This window comes from Lutra lutra, chromosome 1, assembly GCF_902655055.1.
Source record: "Lutra lutra chromosome 1, mLutLut1.2, whole genome shotgun sequence".
Lineage (NCBI taxonomy): Eukaryota > Metazoa > Chordata > Mammalia > Carnivora > Mustelidae > Lutra > Lutra lutra.
In genome coordinates this window covers 4,181,115-4,199,619 of record NC_062278.1, presented here as the reverse complement: position 1 = coordinate 4,199,619, position 18,505 = coordinate 4,181,115, and the positions used below count along the sequence as shown (strand labels likewise).

General features: G+C 57.1%; 1 protein-coding gene across 2 annotated transcripts in view; it reads left to right on the top strand.

Moving 5' to 3' along the window:
- FAM3B (FAM3 metabolism regulating signaling molecule B) overlaps positions 1-18,505 on the top strand; it is a 53,613-nt gene that overhangs the window by 14,547 nt on the left and 20,561 nt on the right. The window contains exons 1-3 of one of the 2 annotated variants that reach the window (XM_047719803.1): positions 885-1,058; positions 7,525-7,668; positions 17,788-17,911. In XM_047719803.1, coding sequence (XP_047575759.1) covers positions 1,040-1,058; positions 7,525-7,668; positions 17,788-17,911 — 287 coding nt within the window. In that variant the 5' untranslated portion in view covers positions 885-1,039. Of the gene's footprint in view, positions 1-884; positions 1,059-7,524; positions 7,669-17,787; positions 17,912-18,505 lie in introns of those variants that run through there. The other variant, XM_047719800.1, reaches the window with a different exon arrangement.

Below are 18,505 nucleotides of genomic sequence, written 5' to 3'. Positions count from 1 at the left end.
CCCTTAGCAACCCGAGGCCACTACGACTACAGTGTATTCCAAAGAGCGACAGAAGCCTGGTGGACGTCGGGATGTAAGTCCACAGAGAGCAGCTGGTGTGTCTTCTGGGAAGCTTTCTTCAAACACCTGCCAGACTCCCACCCTGGCACCCCTGGCCTCCGTATGAACAAAAGGACCTGCACGCCCGTGACCCTGACCATGGAGTAGGGGGCACTGTCCTTACCCCACTCCCCCAAATCAAGCCCTGAAGTGAAGGAGGAGACAAGAGGTGGAAGGCTGTGCTGGGCTGTGCAAACCACCAGGGCAGCAGGACTGTCCCCGAAGAAGCAGGGAGCCTTGTGACCTTGGCCCAGGGGAGTTGACCTCCAACTTGGACCCTGCTAGGACTGGCTTTGACGTTTAAGAGGCTCAGGCCATGCTCATTTATCTTTGTAGCCATTTCCCCCTGTGAGACATTAAACTGGACGCTGAGGCTGCCAAAGAACGGTTAAGGGACACAGTGTCCCTGGGCCCTGGGGGCTCCACAGTTAAGCATCTTCCTTCAGCTCAGGTCTTGATCCCAGGCCCCTGGGGGGGAGGGGAGTCCTGCTCAGCCGGGACCCTGCTTCTCCCTCTCCCTCTGCCGCTCCCCCTGCTTGTGCTCTCTCTCTCAGGTAAATAGAATCTTTGAAAAGAAGAAGGGCAGGGGTGGGTGGCAGACACAGCGTCCTCTGTGGGGAACAAACCCTACTCATCACTCCTGGCCCCCTGTGAGCCTGCAGAGGGCCGGACGGAGGGAGCATCCCTCCCCGGCTGCCGGCCGGAGCTCTTGGGTGCCGCCCTGCGCACCTGCCTGGCCCGCACCTGCCCGAGCTGCAGGCACCTGCCAGGCCAGCACCCGCCCGGCCAGCACCCGCCCGGCCCGCACCCGGCCCACGCTTCCGCCCGCCCTTTGCTCTCCTTCCTCTTCGCCGCTGGCCGCTTCGAGGGAGGGTGCGTCTCTGTCGCCGCGGGGCTCCTGCGAGGCTCGCTTGGGTTGCCAGAGAGCTGCACCTGGAGGATGCGCCTGGGGACGGCGGGTGAGTGCGACCTCCCTGCCAGAGGAGGGAGAGGGGACTCGGCAGGGGAGAGCTGTCCCCTCGCCCTACTTGGGGAAACCCCCCCCCCCCCCGGGCCCCTGCGCGGGCCCGAGGGCGGGGCAGGCGCTAGGGCTGGGTCCTGCTCTGGCCCTGGGATCAGAAAGCGGCTCGGGCAGGGGCCAAGTCGCCAGTTCCCATGCGGATAGTCCGACACCCTCTCCCGCTCCTTGAGTCTGATGCCCTGCCTGACAAGTAGGCAGCAGGGGAGGGCGGGCAGAGAGGAGGGGGCTCCCTCCACGGGGGAGGGCACGGGGGCCGCCGCAGACAAAGGGCGGCCAGCTGTGGAGTAGGGGCACTTCTGGGCTCCTCCACTCCACCGCGCCGCTCTGGCGAGGGTTGAGGGTCACTAGCCACAGGTCCCGCTGACCAGCCCAGGAAGTCATGACAAGTGAGGAACAGTGAGGCAGCCTGCTTAAGTCGGGTGGGGATGGATGAATGCGGAATGCCCCATGGACACTGGCTATAAAACTTCTGCTAGCATCTCTCTATAAGGCCATTTTTATATTTTCCAAATATTAAATTACTTGAGACTGCAGAAGGCTTGGGAAAAAATAGGAAAAAGGGAAGAGGAAACAAAAGTCATCCCACGAGGCATGTTGTCTCTCAAAGCCTGCCTTCCTGACAGCAGCCTCTGTCAGGCGGTCACTTGCCTGCCTGCCTCGCCTTATAGGGCTCACTCTGGGGTTCCCAGCTAACCCGCCCGCCTTTGTTCTCCCTGACTGGGTTTGCTCTTTTCTTCTGGAGCAAGGCAGCATACCTTGTGCAAAAATGGGAAGTTCAGAAATGGAAACTTCTCTGGGCTCCTTTAGTGGCCAGTCCCCCTCCCCGGGGGGCAGCTTGTCTGCCAGGAGGTGGTGGACTAAACCATCCTCTTTCCTTGGGGCACACATTCCAGCTGTGTGGTCACACTCCAGGAAGTTCTAAACACCACCTTTGCGGCTCCATTCCCAAAGTTTGGCAAGACAGATTTCAAGACTTTTCTTTATTGTGTGAAATAGTCCTGTTCTCTACAAAACTGCTTGTTTACGAAGAGCCATGTTTTGGGTAACTTGTGTGGATTATATAAATGGGTGGCAACGTATGTTTCTTTTTGGGGGAGAAAACATCTCCCTTGGAGCATTACTTTTTTTTTTAATCTTTTTTTTTTAATTTATTTTCAGCGTAACAGTATTCATTGTTTTTGTACCACACCCAGTGCTCCATGCAGTCCGTGCCCTCTCCAATACCCACCACCTGGTTCCCCCAACCTCCCACCCCCCACCCCTTCAAACCCCTCAGATTGTTTTTCAGAGTCCATAGTTTCTCGTGGTTCACCTCCCCTTCCAGTTTCCCCCCACTCCCTTCTCCTCTCCATCTCCCCTTGTCCTCCATGCTATTTGTTATGCTCCACAAATAAGTGAAACCGTATGATCATTGACTCTCTCTGCTTGACTTATTTCACTCAGCATCATCTCTTCCAGTCCCGTCCATGTTGCTACAAAAGTTGGGGATTCATCCTTTCTGATGGAGGCATCATACTCCATAGTGTATATGGACCACATCTTCCTTATCCATTCGTCCGTTGAAGGGCATCTTGGCGCTTTCCACCGTTTGGCGACCGTGGCCATTGCTGCTATGAACATTGGGGTACAGATGGCCCTTCTTTTCACTCCATCTGTATCTTTGGGGTACATACCCAGGAGTGCAATGGCAGGGGCATTACTTTTACTTGATCTTAGCCAAAAGTCCAAGAAGCGATGGTGCATTACCATCATGTTAAGTATTTTGGAAGATTTTTTTTTTCATTATTTCTAGATTCTTATAACATTTTGCTGGCTACTTGGTGGAAAATGCTGAGTATTCTTAGACTACTTTCCCCTACCGACCCCTTTTCCACACGTGACCCTTGTGAGTCATTCGTGGCCCATGTGGTCCTTTTGCATAAAGCTTTAGCATAACTTGGATCTGTATTTATATGGACGTGTGTGGTTAAGAGAGAGTCGCCCGCAGAATCTCAGCTACTTTGGACTTCGTGAGCTCGGGATTTGGCAACATTTTCGGAAGCTCCATTTTCCTGGAACTTGGGTCAAGCCCTGGGTCTGTCCCAGGTAGAAAGATCACAGGGGGGACATTCCAATGGAACGAAGGGATGAAGTAAATTAAGCCGCCACTGCTCTTCCCCTGTCCTAGGACAGCTGCCTAGTAGCGGTTATCCGAAGTGCTCAAAAGCAGGTCATTGGTGTGTGAAACTTTCAAGGCAGGTTCCCTTCCAAACCTCCTGTGGTGTTCAGGAGGCTTTCTACCAAAAAGCCTCAGTCAATAGGACAGGGACAGGAGCCACAAAGTGGCTCACCCACCCTCAGCCCTCTCTCATCCCCCCTCCCCAAGACAAAAGGAGCAGGTGTGGCCATATCCAGGGGGATTTGGGTTCCCTTTGGCAAGGCTGCTAGTGACAGCTTCCTCGTCGTACATCATGTTGAAGGAGATGGCACCAAAGTGTGTTCTTAGGGGTTCAGAGTGCCTTCTTCAGGGTCCCCGGGGTAGAGGGGCAGGAGGGTGCCCTGAGATTCCCTGACCTGTAGCCTGGCCGAATGCAAATTGGTTTTGGGACTGCTGTCTTCTCCAGTGTAAGTGAAGGGTCTGGGACCAAACTGAGACCCCAGGAGTCTGAGCGTGGGGAGGAGGGTAGGAGACACACACAGAGGCACACATGCAGGATGAGTGAGGGTCTCTGGAGAGGAATTGAACTGACTCCCTGCCCGCGCTTAGAACTGGCCTTTGCTCTGACCCTTCCATGTGACACCTGCTGGTTAGAAGCCCGGAGGAGGACATGTCTGTTGGCCACTGAGGATAACTTTATTACTTTACGAGAAAAGGCCAGATCCTGGTTACAGGATCACAGAATGTTCCTGAACTCAGCATACTTCCTCCCCGTCCTTACTGCCCTGCCCCCGCCCCCGGAAGTCCCACGCAGGCCCAGGGAGCCATGTTAGCTGGGGTCTGGTTCCCACTGTTCCCAAATGAGTGCTTACCTGTGTCCCTCTGGGACTCAGGGTTCTTTGCTGCCCAGGGTCCGAGCCTGTCGCAGGAAACTGCTTCAGGTCCGCCTGGTGTGCACTCACCCTGGGGACTGAAGCAGGTGTCCCTCCCCGAGACTGGCTGGCCCCAGCTGGTCTGGCTCCCAGGTCTGTCCCCCTGGCAGCCAGGTACTTCCAGGAACATAAGGCCTGCACACAGGCTGCTGGTCTAGCTCCCCACTGGCACGGGTCCCCAGACTCTCGCAGTGGACTGGTCCTAGTCTGTACAGCCGGATCTGCCCTCTGCCTGGAGGTGGTTCTGGCTCTAGGACTTGGCTTCTCTCCAGTTCCAGAATCCAGCTGCTCCCAGCTGGAACTTCACTGGCTCACCCCTCACCCGAAACACGGGGACTTGACAGCCTCACAGGGAGCGCTGGAGCGTGTCCAGGGCTGGGAGCTTACCGCCTTGCAGGCCAGGCAGGCATGGTTCACAGTTGTGCCTACAAGGACTCGTGGGCTGCCGGCCGCTCCTCGTGGCCCTCCGGGTCACTTCCGCTCACGTGTCCTTGTTCATCGAGACAGGACCACGTCTCCCTGGCGTGTCGCTGCCCTTTACGCGTGTGGAAGGTAGCATCGTGTTCTGCTCCAGTAGCTAAACAGCACCTCGACTCAAAGACCTCACACGAGACATGGTGACTAGAAGGTTCTGCAGAGAGTCTCTGGTTTGCTGATTGTCTTCTTTAACTACGACCCTTGGACAAAAGAAGTCCAGCTGTGATCTGACACACACGGACACACTGGACCACTGCTGCCTTTGAGCCTGACACTACTGATGCTGACTCCGTTTCCAGCAGTCATTCCACACTGCTCACTCTGTGTGCGTCCAACAGAATTTTCTGGAACCTCCACGACCCACACGCTGTCTCGGTGCGCGGGCACAGTCCTGGAGAGGGAAGACCCTCGGTGTGCTATGCCAACAAGGCATGTGAAGGGTTGATGTGAGGGTGTGTGGCAGGCTGTACTGAGGGAGAGGGAGCCGTGGAGGGAGAGAGAGAGAGAGGGCCGGAGGTAATGGAGGAGAGCACCCTGAGGCAGAGGACAGAGTGATACAAAGGTACACGCAGGACAGGGCCTAGGCCCACCTGGATCCGTGTGACCCAGCACAGAGCAAACAGAGTTGCCAGAACTGGCTCCCAGTTTGCTTCCTGGGGCTAGTTTTCTCTGCTTGAGGTGTCCCTTCAGCCCTGCAAACGGCCGTGTCTACCCTGTCCCACCCCTGCATAACCTTCTAACAACTTCAGACCGCGTGGTTTGGAAAATGGAAGACTGTCGTGGATGTGGACGCACACACTTGAAAAAGACCAGCTCGTCCTGGTGAATCTGAAGAACCCCACCCCATTCCATCAGCTCTGCCCCCTGAGCTCAGGAGCCACCCCAGGCATGAGCACATCCCTGTAGACGGTCCACAGACCCAGAGCACCAGCCAGCGAGGAGGGTTCCGGGTGGAATACTGGGAAGGCCCCAGCCTGGGTGGTCTGGGCCTCTGCGCCCTGCCGTCACACTTCTGTGTGTGAACCAGCAGGAAGGGGCCCAGCCTCAGGCCTCGGGAGTCCAGAGCTCTCGGGTCCCACTATGTCATTGGCTTCATACCCCGGTCCGGCTCCCTTTCGGCTTCCTCCTGGAGCTCCGGGGCAGGGCGGAAAGCACCAGCCCTGTGGGCATGCAGCCAGCCCCTCCCTTAAAGCTGCCTAAGGGCCTGAGGACAGCCCTCCAGTGCTGTCCCCGCAGAAGCAGACTCAGATGTGGCTGATAGGAGCCGTTAACAGCAGGTGTCCTAACAGATTGGAGACACCAAGGGCGTTAGGCTTCTGTGCCCGGGACCGGGACAAAGCTGCGCTACAGCCTTTATTACATCCCCTGCGATGAGTCCACACGTTGTCTGGAGCACGGGGCAGGAGGTTTTGCTCCTGGCCAGCAAGAGGAAAGACTTATGATGGTGGTGGCCTGGGGAGGGGGAGGCAGTAGAGACAAGAAGAGTCTGTGGAGGCAAGATTGACGGTGTTGGTAAACTCTGAGAGGCCGGCTGATGGGTTCCATCAGGGCTGGGAGGGGAAGTGCGAAATAAAGGAAGAATCCCAGGTATTGGCCTCTGACCCCATCCATCTGCTGAGATGGGCCATACGGGGTCAGGAGCAACTCTGGGGAGCTGGAGGCGATGAAGGGGTTTCCTCTGGGACATCTCAGAGTGCAGAGAGCAGGCTGGCAATACGGCCCCCCCATGGGGAACTCAGAGCTGAGTGTGGGCAAGCTCATCTTGGGGTCCGGAGGAGAGGCCAGGCTGTGCCCTGGGAGGGAAAGTCAGAGGAGAAGGCCAGGACATGCCCACAGAGTGGGAGCCCCATGGAGTGTCATCGAGGGAGGACCGGGGTGCCTGTCATCGGGGGACGGGGCACGGGCCGCATGGAGGATTTGGAGGCCTTGGCCAGCACAGGAGTGGGAGGGGAGGTCTGGTGGCTGTGGGAGGGGTGGTTATTTCCAGGTGCTTGGCCCGAGTGTGACAGCCAAGGGGGTTGTGGGGTCAGGTGGGAGGGCCTTCCCCTCCCCACCGCTCCCCTCCCTTCCTTTCCTCCCTCTCCTTTGTCCTCTCCTCCCTCCCTCCTTTCCTTCCTTGTTCTGCCTTGTAGCCCTTTTGGTGATCACGAACGAGTCCTGCTCTGTGAGATATTTAGGGGTAAAACCGGAAAGGTCTGGCAGCAGTTTGCCCGTGAAGGGACAGGGAGCTGTCCCCTCGGCCTCCCCTGACCTCGGAGTGGGGAATGCCTTTTCCTTAAACACTGGGAGGAAGATAGCAGAGCCAATCAGCCAGAAGGAGCGCCTCCAGGGATTTGCCGCTGTGCACAGCTTGGATTTCCCTGCAAGTGGGTCTGTGATGGTCATGACGGGTCCGGTGGCTTTTCCCAGGATCACGAGGACCCTTGGCAGGTTCACAGGGCACCAGGTGCTGCTCTCAGCATTAACAAAACAGTCCCTGCCCTCTGGACTTTGCCGTCCATTCCAAAAGCCTCCTCGCAAAGGAATGAGTCACTTTGGTCTTTAGGCCCATGTCAGGCGTGTTGGGTCACGAGGCCACTAATGAATCACCAATGTCACCGTCTGAGGAAGCTCTAAACAGCAAACAGAAAAACTTGGCGCGGAAAACACCCATGTCTTGTTTCTGTTACCGGTCACTGTAACTTCAAATGCTTCGTCCAAGCAACACCCAACTAAGCAGTGGTGGCTTCATTACATCCCCACCCGCCACTTCCCCGGGGGCGAACTTCTCAGGGTGCAGGGCAGACGCTGGTGCAGGAAATGGGCTTAGGATGGCACCTGTCCCCCAGGCATCACAGTGGCGACTTGTCTGTCCCCAGGCACTTTGAGGACCGTGGTCTTCTTCTTCGCCTCCATATGTGCATGGTACTCCGGGTACCTGCTCGCAGAGCTCATTCCAGAAGTCTCCCTGACCAGTGCTGTCTATAACCTCAGGAGCCTCTCGGAGAAGCCCCTCCTGAAGGGTGAGTACCGAGCCCCGCCGTGGTCAGGGCAGTGAGGAGCGGGGTCTGGCCTCAGCTCTGCCCCAGCTGGCCGTTTTGTGTTGATGTTGATGATGAGGATGATGACAGTCATGAGAAAGTGAGGAGGGGAAGGAGGAGGGGCGGGAGGAGGGAGGAGGAGAGGGTGGGGGGGGAATACCTGCCCCTTCAGTTCCCACCCCTTTCCAAGGTAGACACACCTGCTCATCCCTGTGTGAGACCCCCCCCAAGGCAAATTATGATGATAAAAAAGCAAAGAAACCCCATTTCCAAGATGCATTAAATAAAAATTAGCACTGGGAGTACAACTGCATTAGCGAATGATGTGAAATCACGAAGTCTTCACTAGACTCTCAATTGGAAAATGGGCGGGACGCTCAAGGGGTAATCAGTCCCCTTTTTGAGAATCTCATTGTAAATAGGTATATTTTTAATACAGAAATAAATTGTAGAAAATTAATTCGCACAAATATGAAGAATTGGGTGATGATTTAAAAAATTTGTAAAAGTTGGGGGCGGGGGAGGGTGGTGCCTGGCTGGCTCAGGCGGTGGAGCATGTGACTGTTGGTCTGGGGTTGAGAGTTCGAGCCCCATGTTGGGTGTAGAGATTGCTTAAAGAGAAAATGTTAAAAAATAACAAACTCTTTTTGAAAAATGTATAAAAGTGATTCCTTTTCAGATTAATTGCCTTTTATGACCCTGCCCCCAAAACCCAACAGTTTCTAGAAATCAACTGTGACCAACTGTTTTATTTTTTAATTTTTTAAAAAAGAATTTATTTATTTAGAGAGAGCGCAGAGGAAGGAGAAGAGGGAGAGGGAGAGAGAGAGAATGTCGAGCAGACTCAGCACTGAGTGTGGAGCCTGACATGGGGCTCGATCTCAGGGTCCTGAGACCTTGACCTGAGCCAAAACCAAGAGTTGGACACTGAACCAGCTGTTCTACCCAAGGGCCCCTTGGTGTTTATATATTTTTTAAAAGATTTTATTTATTTATTTGACAGAGATCACAAGGAGGCAGAGAGGCAGGCAGAGAGAGAGGAGGAAGCAGACTCCCTGCTGAGCAGAGAGCCCGATGAGGGACTCGATCCCAGGACCCTGGGATCGTGACCTGAGCCGAAGGCAGAGGCTTTAACCCACTGAGCCACCCAGGCGCCCTGGTGTTTGTATTTGTAATAAAGTTTCCGCAGTGCACGTGCTTGCCATTGGGCAGACCGGGGAGGAGTCCCAGCACTGAGGCGGAGCCCTGCACCTGAGGGTGTGGGGGACACCCTCAAGTCTTTCTCATTTTCTCTGTTGTCACATGAAACTCAAAGTCTGCCCAGGACATGGGTTTGCTCCTAGGAGCTGCCTCTGATGCCAGCCCTTTCAGAAGGGCCCATTCACGAGTTTCCCACTCCTACCAGTGCAGGCCAGGGAGGCCCTGTCACCTTCCCCAGGACTACAGCACTGTCCGGTTATTGGAAACCCAAAGGCGGCAGGAGCACAGTAGAGGGGTGGCTGCAGCTGGTGTGAGGGCTGCGTCCTGGCTCTGGCTGGCTGGGGCTCCACTTCGGAGGGACGCAGCTTTCCTGGGCATCTGGTGGGCTCAGAGTTTGGGGGTTGAGCCTAGTGATTGATAGAGGGTCTGGGGCTCATGTGGCTAAGAGAGTAGAAGGCACTGCACCAGCTTTGGGGCTCTGGGGGCTTTGTAGCAGGGCTCACTCCATGCCATTGTCAGGACCCCAGGGAATGGCCTCAGAGAAAGCACAAGTGCCCTTTGGTTTGGTCAGATGCTGCCTCAGCAGGTGCCTTGCCCCTCTGGACACCTGCATTCTTCCATGCCTGCAGAGTATCCAGGGAGGTGGTGATCCCTGGCTTTGGACAGGGTCCAAGGATGAGTGTAGCTCCTGCCATCAGCACAGGAACCTCTGTTGCGCTCGGCTCAGCACAATGACTCTGACACCCTCCTGGGAATGTCTGTTCTAAACGTCCTCAGTGACCCCTCATGTCTGGTCCAACATGAAGCAAAGAGAGGGGCATGTTGACGTGTGAGATCAGTGTTGGGCATGGAGAGAAAGGGGCGGAGGAGCCAGAGGCACATGCCGAGCACCTCCCCCCATGGCCAAGGCTGTCTGGACTGAGCCCACTTGTCCTTGGCCCTGACGCACACACCCCTCCCCCGGATCCTGGGCTTTCACCTAATCCGTAGGTTGCTTTTCCACTTCATAAACTATTCTTTAAAAAAAAAAAAGTTTTTATTTATTTGCCAGAGAGTGATCGAGAGATTGAGCACAAGTCTGGCGGGGAGGCAGGGAAGACAGAAGCAGGCTCCCCGCTGAGCACGGAACCCAATGCAGTACTTGATCCCAGGACCCCAGGATCATGACCTGAGCTGAAGGCAGATGGTCACCAGCTGAGCCACCCAGGCGCCCTTAAACTATTCCCGTAAAGGGACCCAACTCCCTGTGTGGCCTCAGAGGCCCTGTGATCCTGTCTTGGGTTTTCTGAAGTTAATTCTTACCCTGCAAGTCCGTGCTCCCCAGGGTTCATACCATCCTCATGTCGATGCCCCCCACCCCCGCCCTGCCGTCTTTACGAGATTGTAAATCTGAGCCCATCCCAAGTCCCCCTGAATCTCTCTGGTTTTCTAGACCTGGCCCCTCTCTTCCTACTCCAGAGCCTGGGCCATTGTTAGGAGTTGGCGCACTGACCGCTCTGGGTCACTCCATTCCTCATACTGAGCGAGAGGGCTTGCTACCAGTCTGGCCCCTTCATGAAAGAGGCCTGCTGTCCGGGAAAGGGAACCCCGTGGCTCCCTCTCTCCCCGCAGGCCTCAGTGTCCCTCTACCCATCCTCCCCACCGGCATGGACGAGGGCTGCTCTGGTTTTATTGTCTCCTTCCCCTTCTCCCCATTTTCCACACCAGTCCCCCCCAACCCCTCTGGGGTGTTTAAGGACATCTTTCTGTCTGAATACCTCGTCGCAGAACCAGCTGTCCTATCTTGCAGATGTGTAGTTGTTACCAAAATGTGCTGACCTTTCGGCTGGGCGCCGTTTGGGGCAGGCCGCAACTGTGCGTACCGGACCTTTGTCCCCGTGCCCCGCCCCCTTCTGCAGATCTTGCATTTGTGTCTTGCCCATTTTCTGCGGGGTGGTTCTGTTCTTGTTGATTTGCAGGGAGTTTTTATATACATTGGAGGCTGTCAATGCCTGTTCCCCACATGGCATATATCACAGTCAGTGATGATCTATCCTAGCTTGCTTTCTGTCTCTTGCACTCAAGATGAGAGCTATTCTGTTCACTGCGGTCCCTGTGGTGGTGAGGACGGCATGCAGTGTTGACAGTATTTTGTCAGTGTCTGTGCAGGGAGAATTTGTGCATCCATGGACGAGTAAGTCTGGTGGGAAGCCACATACACCACCCCCACACACAGCTTAGAACCCAGCCCCCAACGATCGGTTTCAGGAGAGAGTAAGTAGAAGGAGGATCCTGTTGAAAGTTTCTCCCATATACTTCAGATGTGAGGTCATTGAATCATTTTCTTAGAAGCTCTGGTGAGACCGAACCAAGCCAACCAAATCAGCCCTGTTGAGCCACCTTCCTAGATCCTCAGCCAAGATGGAAGGAGCTGGCGACCGCTAACGCCTGCTGTCTCAAGGAAAAGCCGGAAAAACTACATTTAATTCTAATTCTGCCCCTAACTGCCGGTCAGTGCCTTCGTGATCCCTCCTCTGTCATGGAAGGGACATTGCCGGTGTCTCTATGTCTGAGGTTCTTCTGGTTCCAAAATGAACCCTCCCATGCAGGGTGCTGCATTGTCTAGCTGGTAGGGCCTTAGCAACCTTACCTGGCCCCCACAGCAAGGGCACAGAAGCAGCAATGTCACTGTCTGTGGGGGGACTTGGAGACAGAGGTCCAGGAGAGGTGACAGAGTACCACACCCCACAGTCTCTCCATGGGGTTAGGCATCCTTCCACATCGGCATCTCCGAGCAGGACAAACCGGTGTGCTGACATTCTGTCCCCCTTCCCCGTCCTTGGGGCATCCAAGAAACCATGATCACTGACTGTCAGAGAGACCAGCACTCTTCCGTGGCTTCTGGGCTATTATTTCTGTGGACTGGACTTTAATCTCATCCAGAACAATGAGGCGAGTTGACCTGGCTACAATGTGGCCAAACGCAGGCCCAGGCAGCACCCTCCTTGTTTGCCTGGCATACACAGCAGGAACACATTTCTGGAACCACCTTCCTCACTTAAAGGGGTGAGTGTTGTTATGGTTCCCAAATCAGGAAGTATTTCAGAAAGACAGGTTCCTGGACCCTGCTCCAGGAAATTAAAAATCTATGGGTTCAATGTGGAGCCTAAGAACCTCTATTTGTTTTAGTGAATGTAAAGATAAGAAGTAAGCTAAGACTTCTCTCTGCAAGAGAATGACCTCTAAGACTGCAGTTCACGGCAGGAGGCCCGCCATGCTGAGCTACACGGCCGGTCAGGGCCCCAGGCCTTACTTAAACCAACAGGCAGGCGTTTCAGGAGACAGGGAAGCAGGATACCGATGAGCAGACCCACTGCTCCTCCTGGCTGGGCGTCCGCTCCCACGTATTCTTGTGCATTTTACCATCCAATATTTGGGGAAGGAAATTTCAGAAAAAGCTCTGAGGACCTACATGTAGCACAGTATCTGGTACTTAACAGATAGTTTTGGAATAAAGATCTGTGAATCTGGTGGGGAACATGGTCGGGAGAGGTAGGGTTTGGAAAGAGCTCTGTCTTCTGAGAAGGTGTGTCTACATCTCCACACCCTCACCCCGAACAAAAATATGATCTTATTTCTTTGTTCCCATAATGACGTTTTATGCTTCTAGGGAATGGGTAGAAGGTCAAGCAAGCCTTTTTGAAATGCCACACAAACTAAGCGACCACTCCCAGGCCCTGTGAGAAAATGCCACCACCCTTTCCTCCCTGGTCACAGACACATTGTCTTCGGAGAATCTGATGAAAGTCAAGGCCCTCCCTCGGGGGAAACGCACCTATGCATACCCACCTGAACGGCACCCACATTCTGCTGGGGCCTCTGCGTGGCAGGCCGCAGTCACGGAAGACCTGCCCTCGGCACTCCCTGCGAGGCATGGGGTCCTGCTCCCAGTCCACCTCAGCACCTAGGGGTGTTGGCTGCCCTGTGGTCAACCATATGACCCCACAGGATGAGGAGGCAATGGGAGATCATCCACATGGGCCCCCAGGGACGGCTGCACTGGGAAACTCGAGCGTCAGGCCTTCGGGGGATGTGCGGGGTAAGAGGGTAGGAGAGATGGGCAGGCCGAGTCTTGTCTGGTACTGCGATTGCTCTGCCGGGCCGTTCACCTTGTTCCCGTCCCTGAGCCCCAGCCAAGTGGAGCTGAGAATAGGAAATAGCTCAAGTTGGGACCCAGCCCACACTGCTCCACTAGTCCCTTTTTTTCCTCCTGACCAGCTTCCCCTATATCCCTCTCCCACTTAGAGCCCTGGCTCCTGGCTTTAAAACAAAGCAAAGTAACTTTTCCTGTTACTATCGCTAGCTCTGTATTAATCTGCTATTGTTCTGTCTCCAGATTACCCTACCATGTAGGGGTCAGGAGGTATGACGTGGTCTCAGGGCCTTATCTCTTAAGATCTGTTGGGTAGGGGCGCCTGGGTGGTTCAGTGGGTGAAAGCCTCTGCCTTTGGCTCAGGTCGTGATCTCGGGGTCCTGGGATAGAGCCCCGCATCAGGCTCTCTGCTCAGCAGGGAGCCTGCTTTCTCCTCTCTCTCTGCCTGCCTCTCTGCCTACTCTCTGTCCAATAAATAAAATAAAATAAAATCTTAAAAAAAAAGATCTGTTGGGTACGTGGGGGACTGTCCACCTCTGCCAGTGAACACATCACACCTGTCAGTGTGCCCAGCACATTCTGGACAGACGTGGATCCTTTCCATCACTGGGTTGAGAGGATCCCATAGCCAGTGCAGTCCTACAGCCTGTGATGAAGGCATAAGGACCCACTAAGAGTGTCCTTCTCCAAGAGCAGAGGGCAGTCCGTGACTCTGGTGTCATCTGTGTGGGTCCACACAGAATTGAGCAGGTCCCTGTGCTTGGGGAGACTAAGGGGACAACATCACCTACACTAAGCAATGCAGGTGACAGGTAGGATAAATGAGGATCCAACCCACTTTCGGAATATTCACCCTGGGGGTGCCTGGGTGGCTCAGTGGGTTAAGCGGCTGACTCTTGATTTCAGCTCAGGTCCTGGAATCGAGCCCCATGTCAGGCTCAGAGTCTACTTCTCTTCCTCTTCCTCTGCTCCTCCCCGGGTTTGCACACAAGTGCTTTCCATCTCTCTCTCTCTCTCTCTCAAATAAGTTAATTTAAAAAAAAAAAGTATTTGCACTGGATCGGCTGTATACACAGGATGTCTGTAAGTCAGGAAATAGGACATACCTACTTTTCTTTTTTTAGATTTTATTTGACAGAGGGAGAGAGAGCACACAAGCAGAGAGAGCTGCAGGGAGAGGGAGAGGGAGAAGCAGACTCCCCGTGGAGCAGGGACCCGATACGTGGCTCTACCAAGGACCCTGGGATCATGACCTAAGCCAAAGGCAGACACCCAACCGGCTGAGCCACCCAGGCACCCCAGGACATACCTACTTTTAAACAGTATGTTACATTTTCAGATATGCTCATGTGTTTTTAGGTAAATTACCTCTACATTTAAAGTAATGGATATTATTATTAATTTTTTTAAAAAGAGCTAAAATAAATACACTGTAGTGCCCCCAATCCAGAGACACTGAGAATATATGTACTTATAGCACTTTTTCACGTAAATGGTTGGACCCCTTGCTCTAAACTTAGGTATCTGGAGATTAAGAAAATCTTAGCGGATATATTGCTTGAAAATTTATGTAAGTGACACACTGCTTGAATATGTTTGATCTGTGTTCACCAACTTTGCAGATGCCATCTGTATGCACAGAAAAGTCTGGAAGAAAATGTGCCAAAAAGTAGAACAGTAAGATTCTTTAGAGTGAGAATGTGTAGGACTTTTTCCCTTATTCTGCTTTTCTTTTACTTCTGATTTTCTTCTGCAGAAATTAAATAAGGAAAAGGAATATCCCGTGGCCCTTTCTTGTTTAAAAATATTGACTAGTAGGAAGAAAAATTAGTAAAGGTGGACCGGAGCTATAGCCATAAGTGTTCAGAAAGCCTCCCTGTCCTTTGTGGCTTTGCACGGGGCTCGGGGCAGGGACAGGGTTCAGGTTCACTGACGTCCAGGACATTTCTCCTCCTCCAAAGGGCAGATGTCCACTTAGTCGGTCAACAAACAGTGGGGCAGCTGTGTGTACGCACACCACCTTGGGGCTGGGAGTAGAGTGGAGAGGAAGCAGCCCCCATCCCTGGGAACCATAGGATATTAAAGAGAAAGGAAGCAGGGCAGCAGAGAGGTCAGCCCCGGGGGCGGGGCAGGTGAGTAGAGGCGGGGTGATGTGAAGGCTGTGAAGGGGCGTGTACTCCCTGGAGAACTCTGTGTCCCCTACCCTTACCCGGGGCCCTGAGGCTAGAGGCACATTGGCTTCCCCGTGCTCCCCCCTCCAGCTCAGCGGGGCAACACACTCAGCCACCCATACCTTGAGGTGAGCAGGGAGGTTCACACGGTGTCAATGGCCAAAGAGCACCCAGCCGCGGGGCGGGGGGCAGCCTCAGGCAGGTCCCCACCCCTGCCGATGGCTGAGCCCTGCAGTGTGGGGGTGCTGGGGAGCCGTCTCCCTGGCCTGTCAGCACTGACCTCATAGCATCCCCGGCAGCGGAGCCCAGTGCCTCAGGCTCAAGGGAAGGAAGAGGGTCCTCCATGGCCCGAGTGGGGGTCCGGGCCTGTGTGTACATGTGTGTGTGTGCGCGTGCGTGTTTCAGGGTGTGTAAATACACAAGCTGGATGGCTGTCCCATGCCTGGCCGTTTCCTTGTTCGCCAGCCCTCTCAGACCCAGCGAGCTCTCTTTAATTGGGATGCAAAACACACACTGCGTGCGGAGAACGTCCGGGAGGTGACCAGCCCCGGGCAGGCGCTCCCACCCCTTCTGAAACTGTGATGCCCACCCCACATCCTCTCCCTTTCACGTGTTTGTTATTGTAAGACAAATGCCGCAGAAGTCTGCTGTATGTTTAGGGGAATTTCTGACGCCACCGATGAGACGCTGGTGACCCCTTCTCCCCTCCACCAGCGTCTTGCCAGTGTGAAGTCCCGGGGCGGGCAGCGGGCGCGCCGGTGTGAAGTCCCGGGGCGGGCAGCGGGCTCGCCGGTGTGAAGTCCCGGGGCGGGCAGCGGGCTCGCGTCAGTGTGGAGTCCCGGGGCGGGCAGCGGGCTCGTGTCCGTGTGGAGTCCCGGGGCGGGCAGCGGGCGCGCCAGTGTGGAGTCCCGGGGCGGGCAGCGGGCTCGTGCCGGTGTGAAGTCCCGGGGCGGGCAGCGGGCTCGCGTCAGTGTGGAGTCCCGGGGCGGGCAGCGGGCGCGCCAGTGTGAAGTCCCGGGGCGGGCAGCAGGCTCGCGTCAGTGTGGAGTCCCGGGGCGGGCAGCGGGCTCGCGTCAGTGTGAAGTCCCGGGGCGGGCAGCGGGCTCGTGTCCGTGTGGAGTCCCGGGGCGGGCAGCGGGCGCGCCAGTGTGAAGTCCCGGGGCGGGCAGCGGGCTCGCGTCAGTGTGAAGTCCCGGGGCGGGCAGCGGGCGCGTCAGTGTGAAGTCCCGGGGCGGGCAGCGGGCTCGCGTCAGTGTGAAGTCCCGGGGCGGGCAGCGGGCGCGTCAGTGTGAAGTCCCGGGGCGGGCAGCGGGCGCGTCAGTGTGAAGTCCCGGGGCGGGCAGCGGGCTCGCGTCAGTGTGAAGTCCCGGGGCGGGCAGCGGGCTCGCGTCAGTGTGGAGTCCCGGGGCGGGCAGCGGGCTCGCGTCAGTGTGGAGTCCCGGGGCGGGCAGCGGGCGCGTCAGTGTGAAGTCCCGGGGCGGGCAGCGGGCGCGCCAGTGTGGAGTCCCGGGGCGGGCAGCGGGCGCGTCAGTGTGAAGTCCCGGGGCGGGCAGCGGGCTCGCGCCAGTGTGGAGTCCCGGGGCGGGCAGCGGGCTCGCGTCAGTGTGGAGTCCCGGGGCGGGCAGCGGGCTCGCGTCAGTGTGGAGTCCCGGGGCGGGCAGCGGGCGCGTCAGTGTGAAGTCCCGGGGCGGGCAGCGGGCGCGTCAGTGTGAAGTCCCGGGGCGGGCAGCGGGCTCGCGTCAGTGTGGAGTCCCGGGGCGGGCAGCGGGCTCGCGTCAGTGTGGAGTCCCGGGGCGGGCAGCGGGCGCGTCAGTGTGAAGTCCCGGGGCGGGCAGCGGGCGCGCCAGTGTGGAGTCCCGGGGCGGGCAGCGGGCGCGTCAGTGTGAAGTCCCGGGGCGGGCAGCGGGCTCGCGCCAGTGTGGAGTCCCGGGGCGGGCAGCGGGCTCGCGCCAGTGTGGAGTCCCGGGGCGGGCAGCGGGCGCGTCAGTGTGGAGTCCCGGGGCGGGCAGCGGGCTCGCGTCAGTGTGAAGTCCCGGGGCGGGCAGCGGGCTCGCGCCAGTGTGGAGTCCCGGGGCGGGCAGCGGGCTCGTGTCCGTGTGGAGTCCCGGGGCGGGCAGCGGGCTCGTGCCCGTGTGGAGTCCCGGGGCGGGCAGCGGGCTCGTGCCCGTGTGGAGTCCCGCGGGCAGCGGGCTCGTGTCCGTGTGGAGTCCCGGGGCGGGCAGCGGGCTCGTGCCCGTGTGGAGTCCCGGGGCGGGCAGCGGGCTCGTGCCCGTGTGGAGTCCCGCGGGCAGCGGGCTCGTGTCCGTGTGGAGTCCCGGGGCGGGCAGCGGGCTCGTGCCCGTGTGGCCGGGGCGGGCAGCGGGCTCGTGCCCGTGTGGAGTCCCGGGGCGGGCAGCGGGCTCGTGCCCGTGTGGAGTCCCGGGGCGGGCAGCGGGCTCGTGCCCGTGTGGAGTCCCGGGGCGGGCAGCGGGCTCGTGCCCGTGTGGAGTCCCCGGGCGGGCAGCGGGCTCGTGCCCGTGTGGAGTCCCGGGGCGGGCAGCGGGCGCGCCAGTGTGACGTCCCGGGCGCCGCTGACGCCTTCGCTGTTGTTTGCTGCAGCCCCCGCCCCTAAAAGGCAGAGATGCGACCACTGGACCCCGTGCCCCTTGAACACCTACGCCTATCGCCTGCTCAGCGGCGGCGGCAAGGACAAGTTTGCCAAAATCTGCTTCGAAGATGAGCTGTAAGTACGCGTGTTAAAGAAGAAAACAGAGCGGTCCTTCCCCGGGCCGGCCGGGCACCACATCTGCGCTCCGGAGGGAAGGGCACGGCCCTGGTCCTGGGCACAGGCTGGGAGCCCCCGCGTGGGACTGAGCATGCCCTCCGCCTTTCCCGGGGGGGACAAGCTGCCGCCGTGGTTGGGCGCGTCCCCGGATAGAGCCTTCCTTTGACTGCAGGTGGAACAAATATGTTGTGCTTCTCTTTGAACGGGCGGCAGGTCCTTCCAAGTCAGGGAAACAACAAAATTCATCAGACGCGGTTTTGCTCACATTTTATTTTATGAGCCTCACGGTCGGGATTAAAGCAGGCACTTTCTCTTTGCCGCCCGCCGCTCCAGGTCTGAGGAACTGCCTGACCCACGGTGGCCTAAGTAAATCCCGCCACCGGGAACTGGCACGGCCTGGTGTTTGCACCGGCTTGGGCAGCCACCAATCGCCACGGACCGGACGCTGAAACAACAGACATTTATTCTCTCGGCGTGGAGGCTAGCCGCCCAAGGTCAGGGTTGGGTGCGGTTGGTGCCCTCCGAGGGCCATGAGCTTGTGAAGGGCCCTGT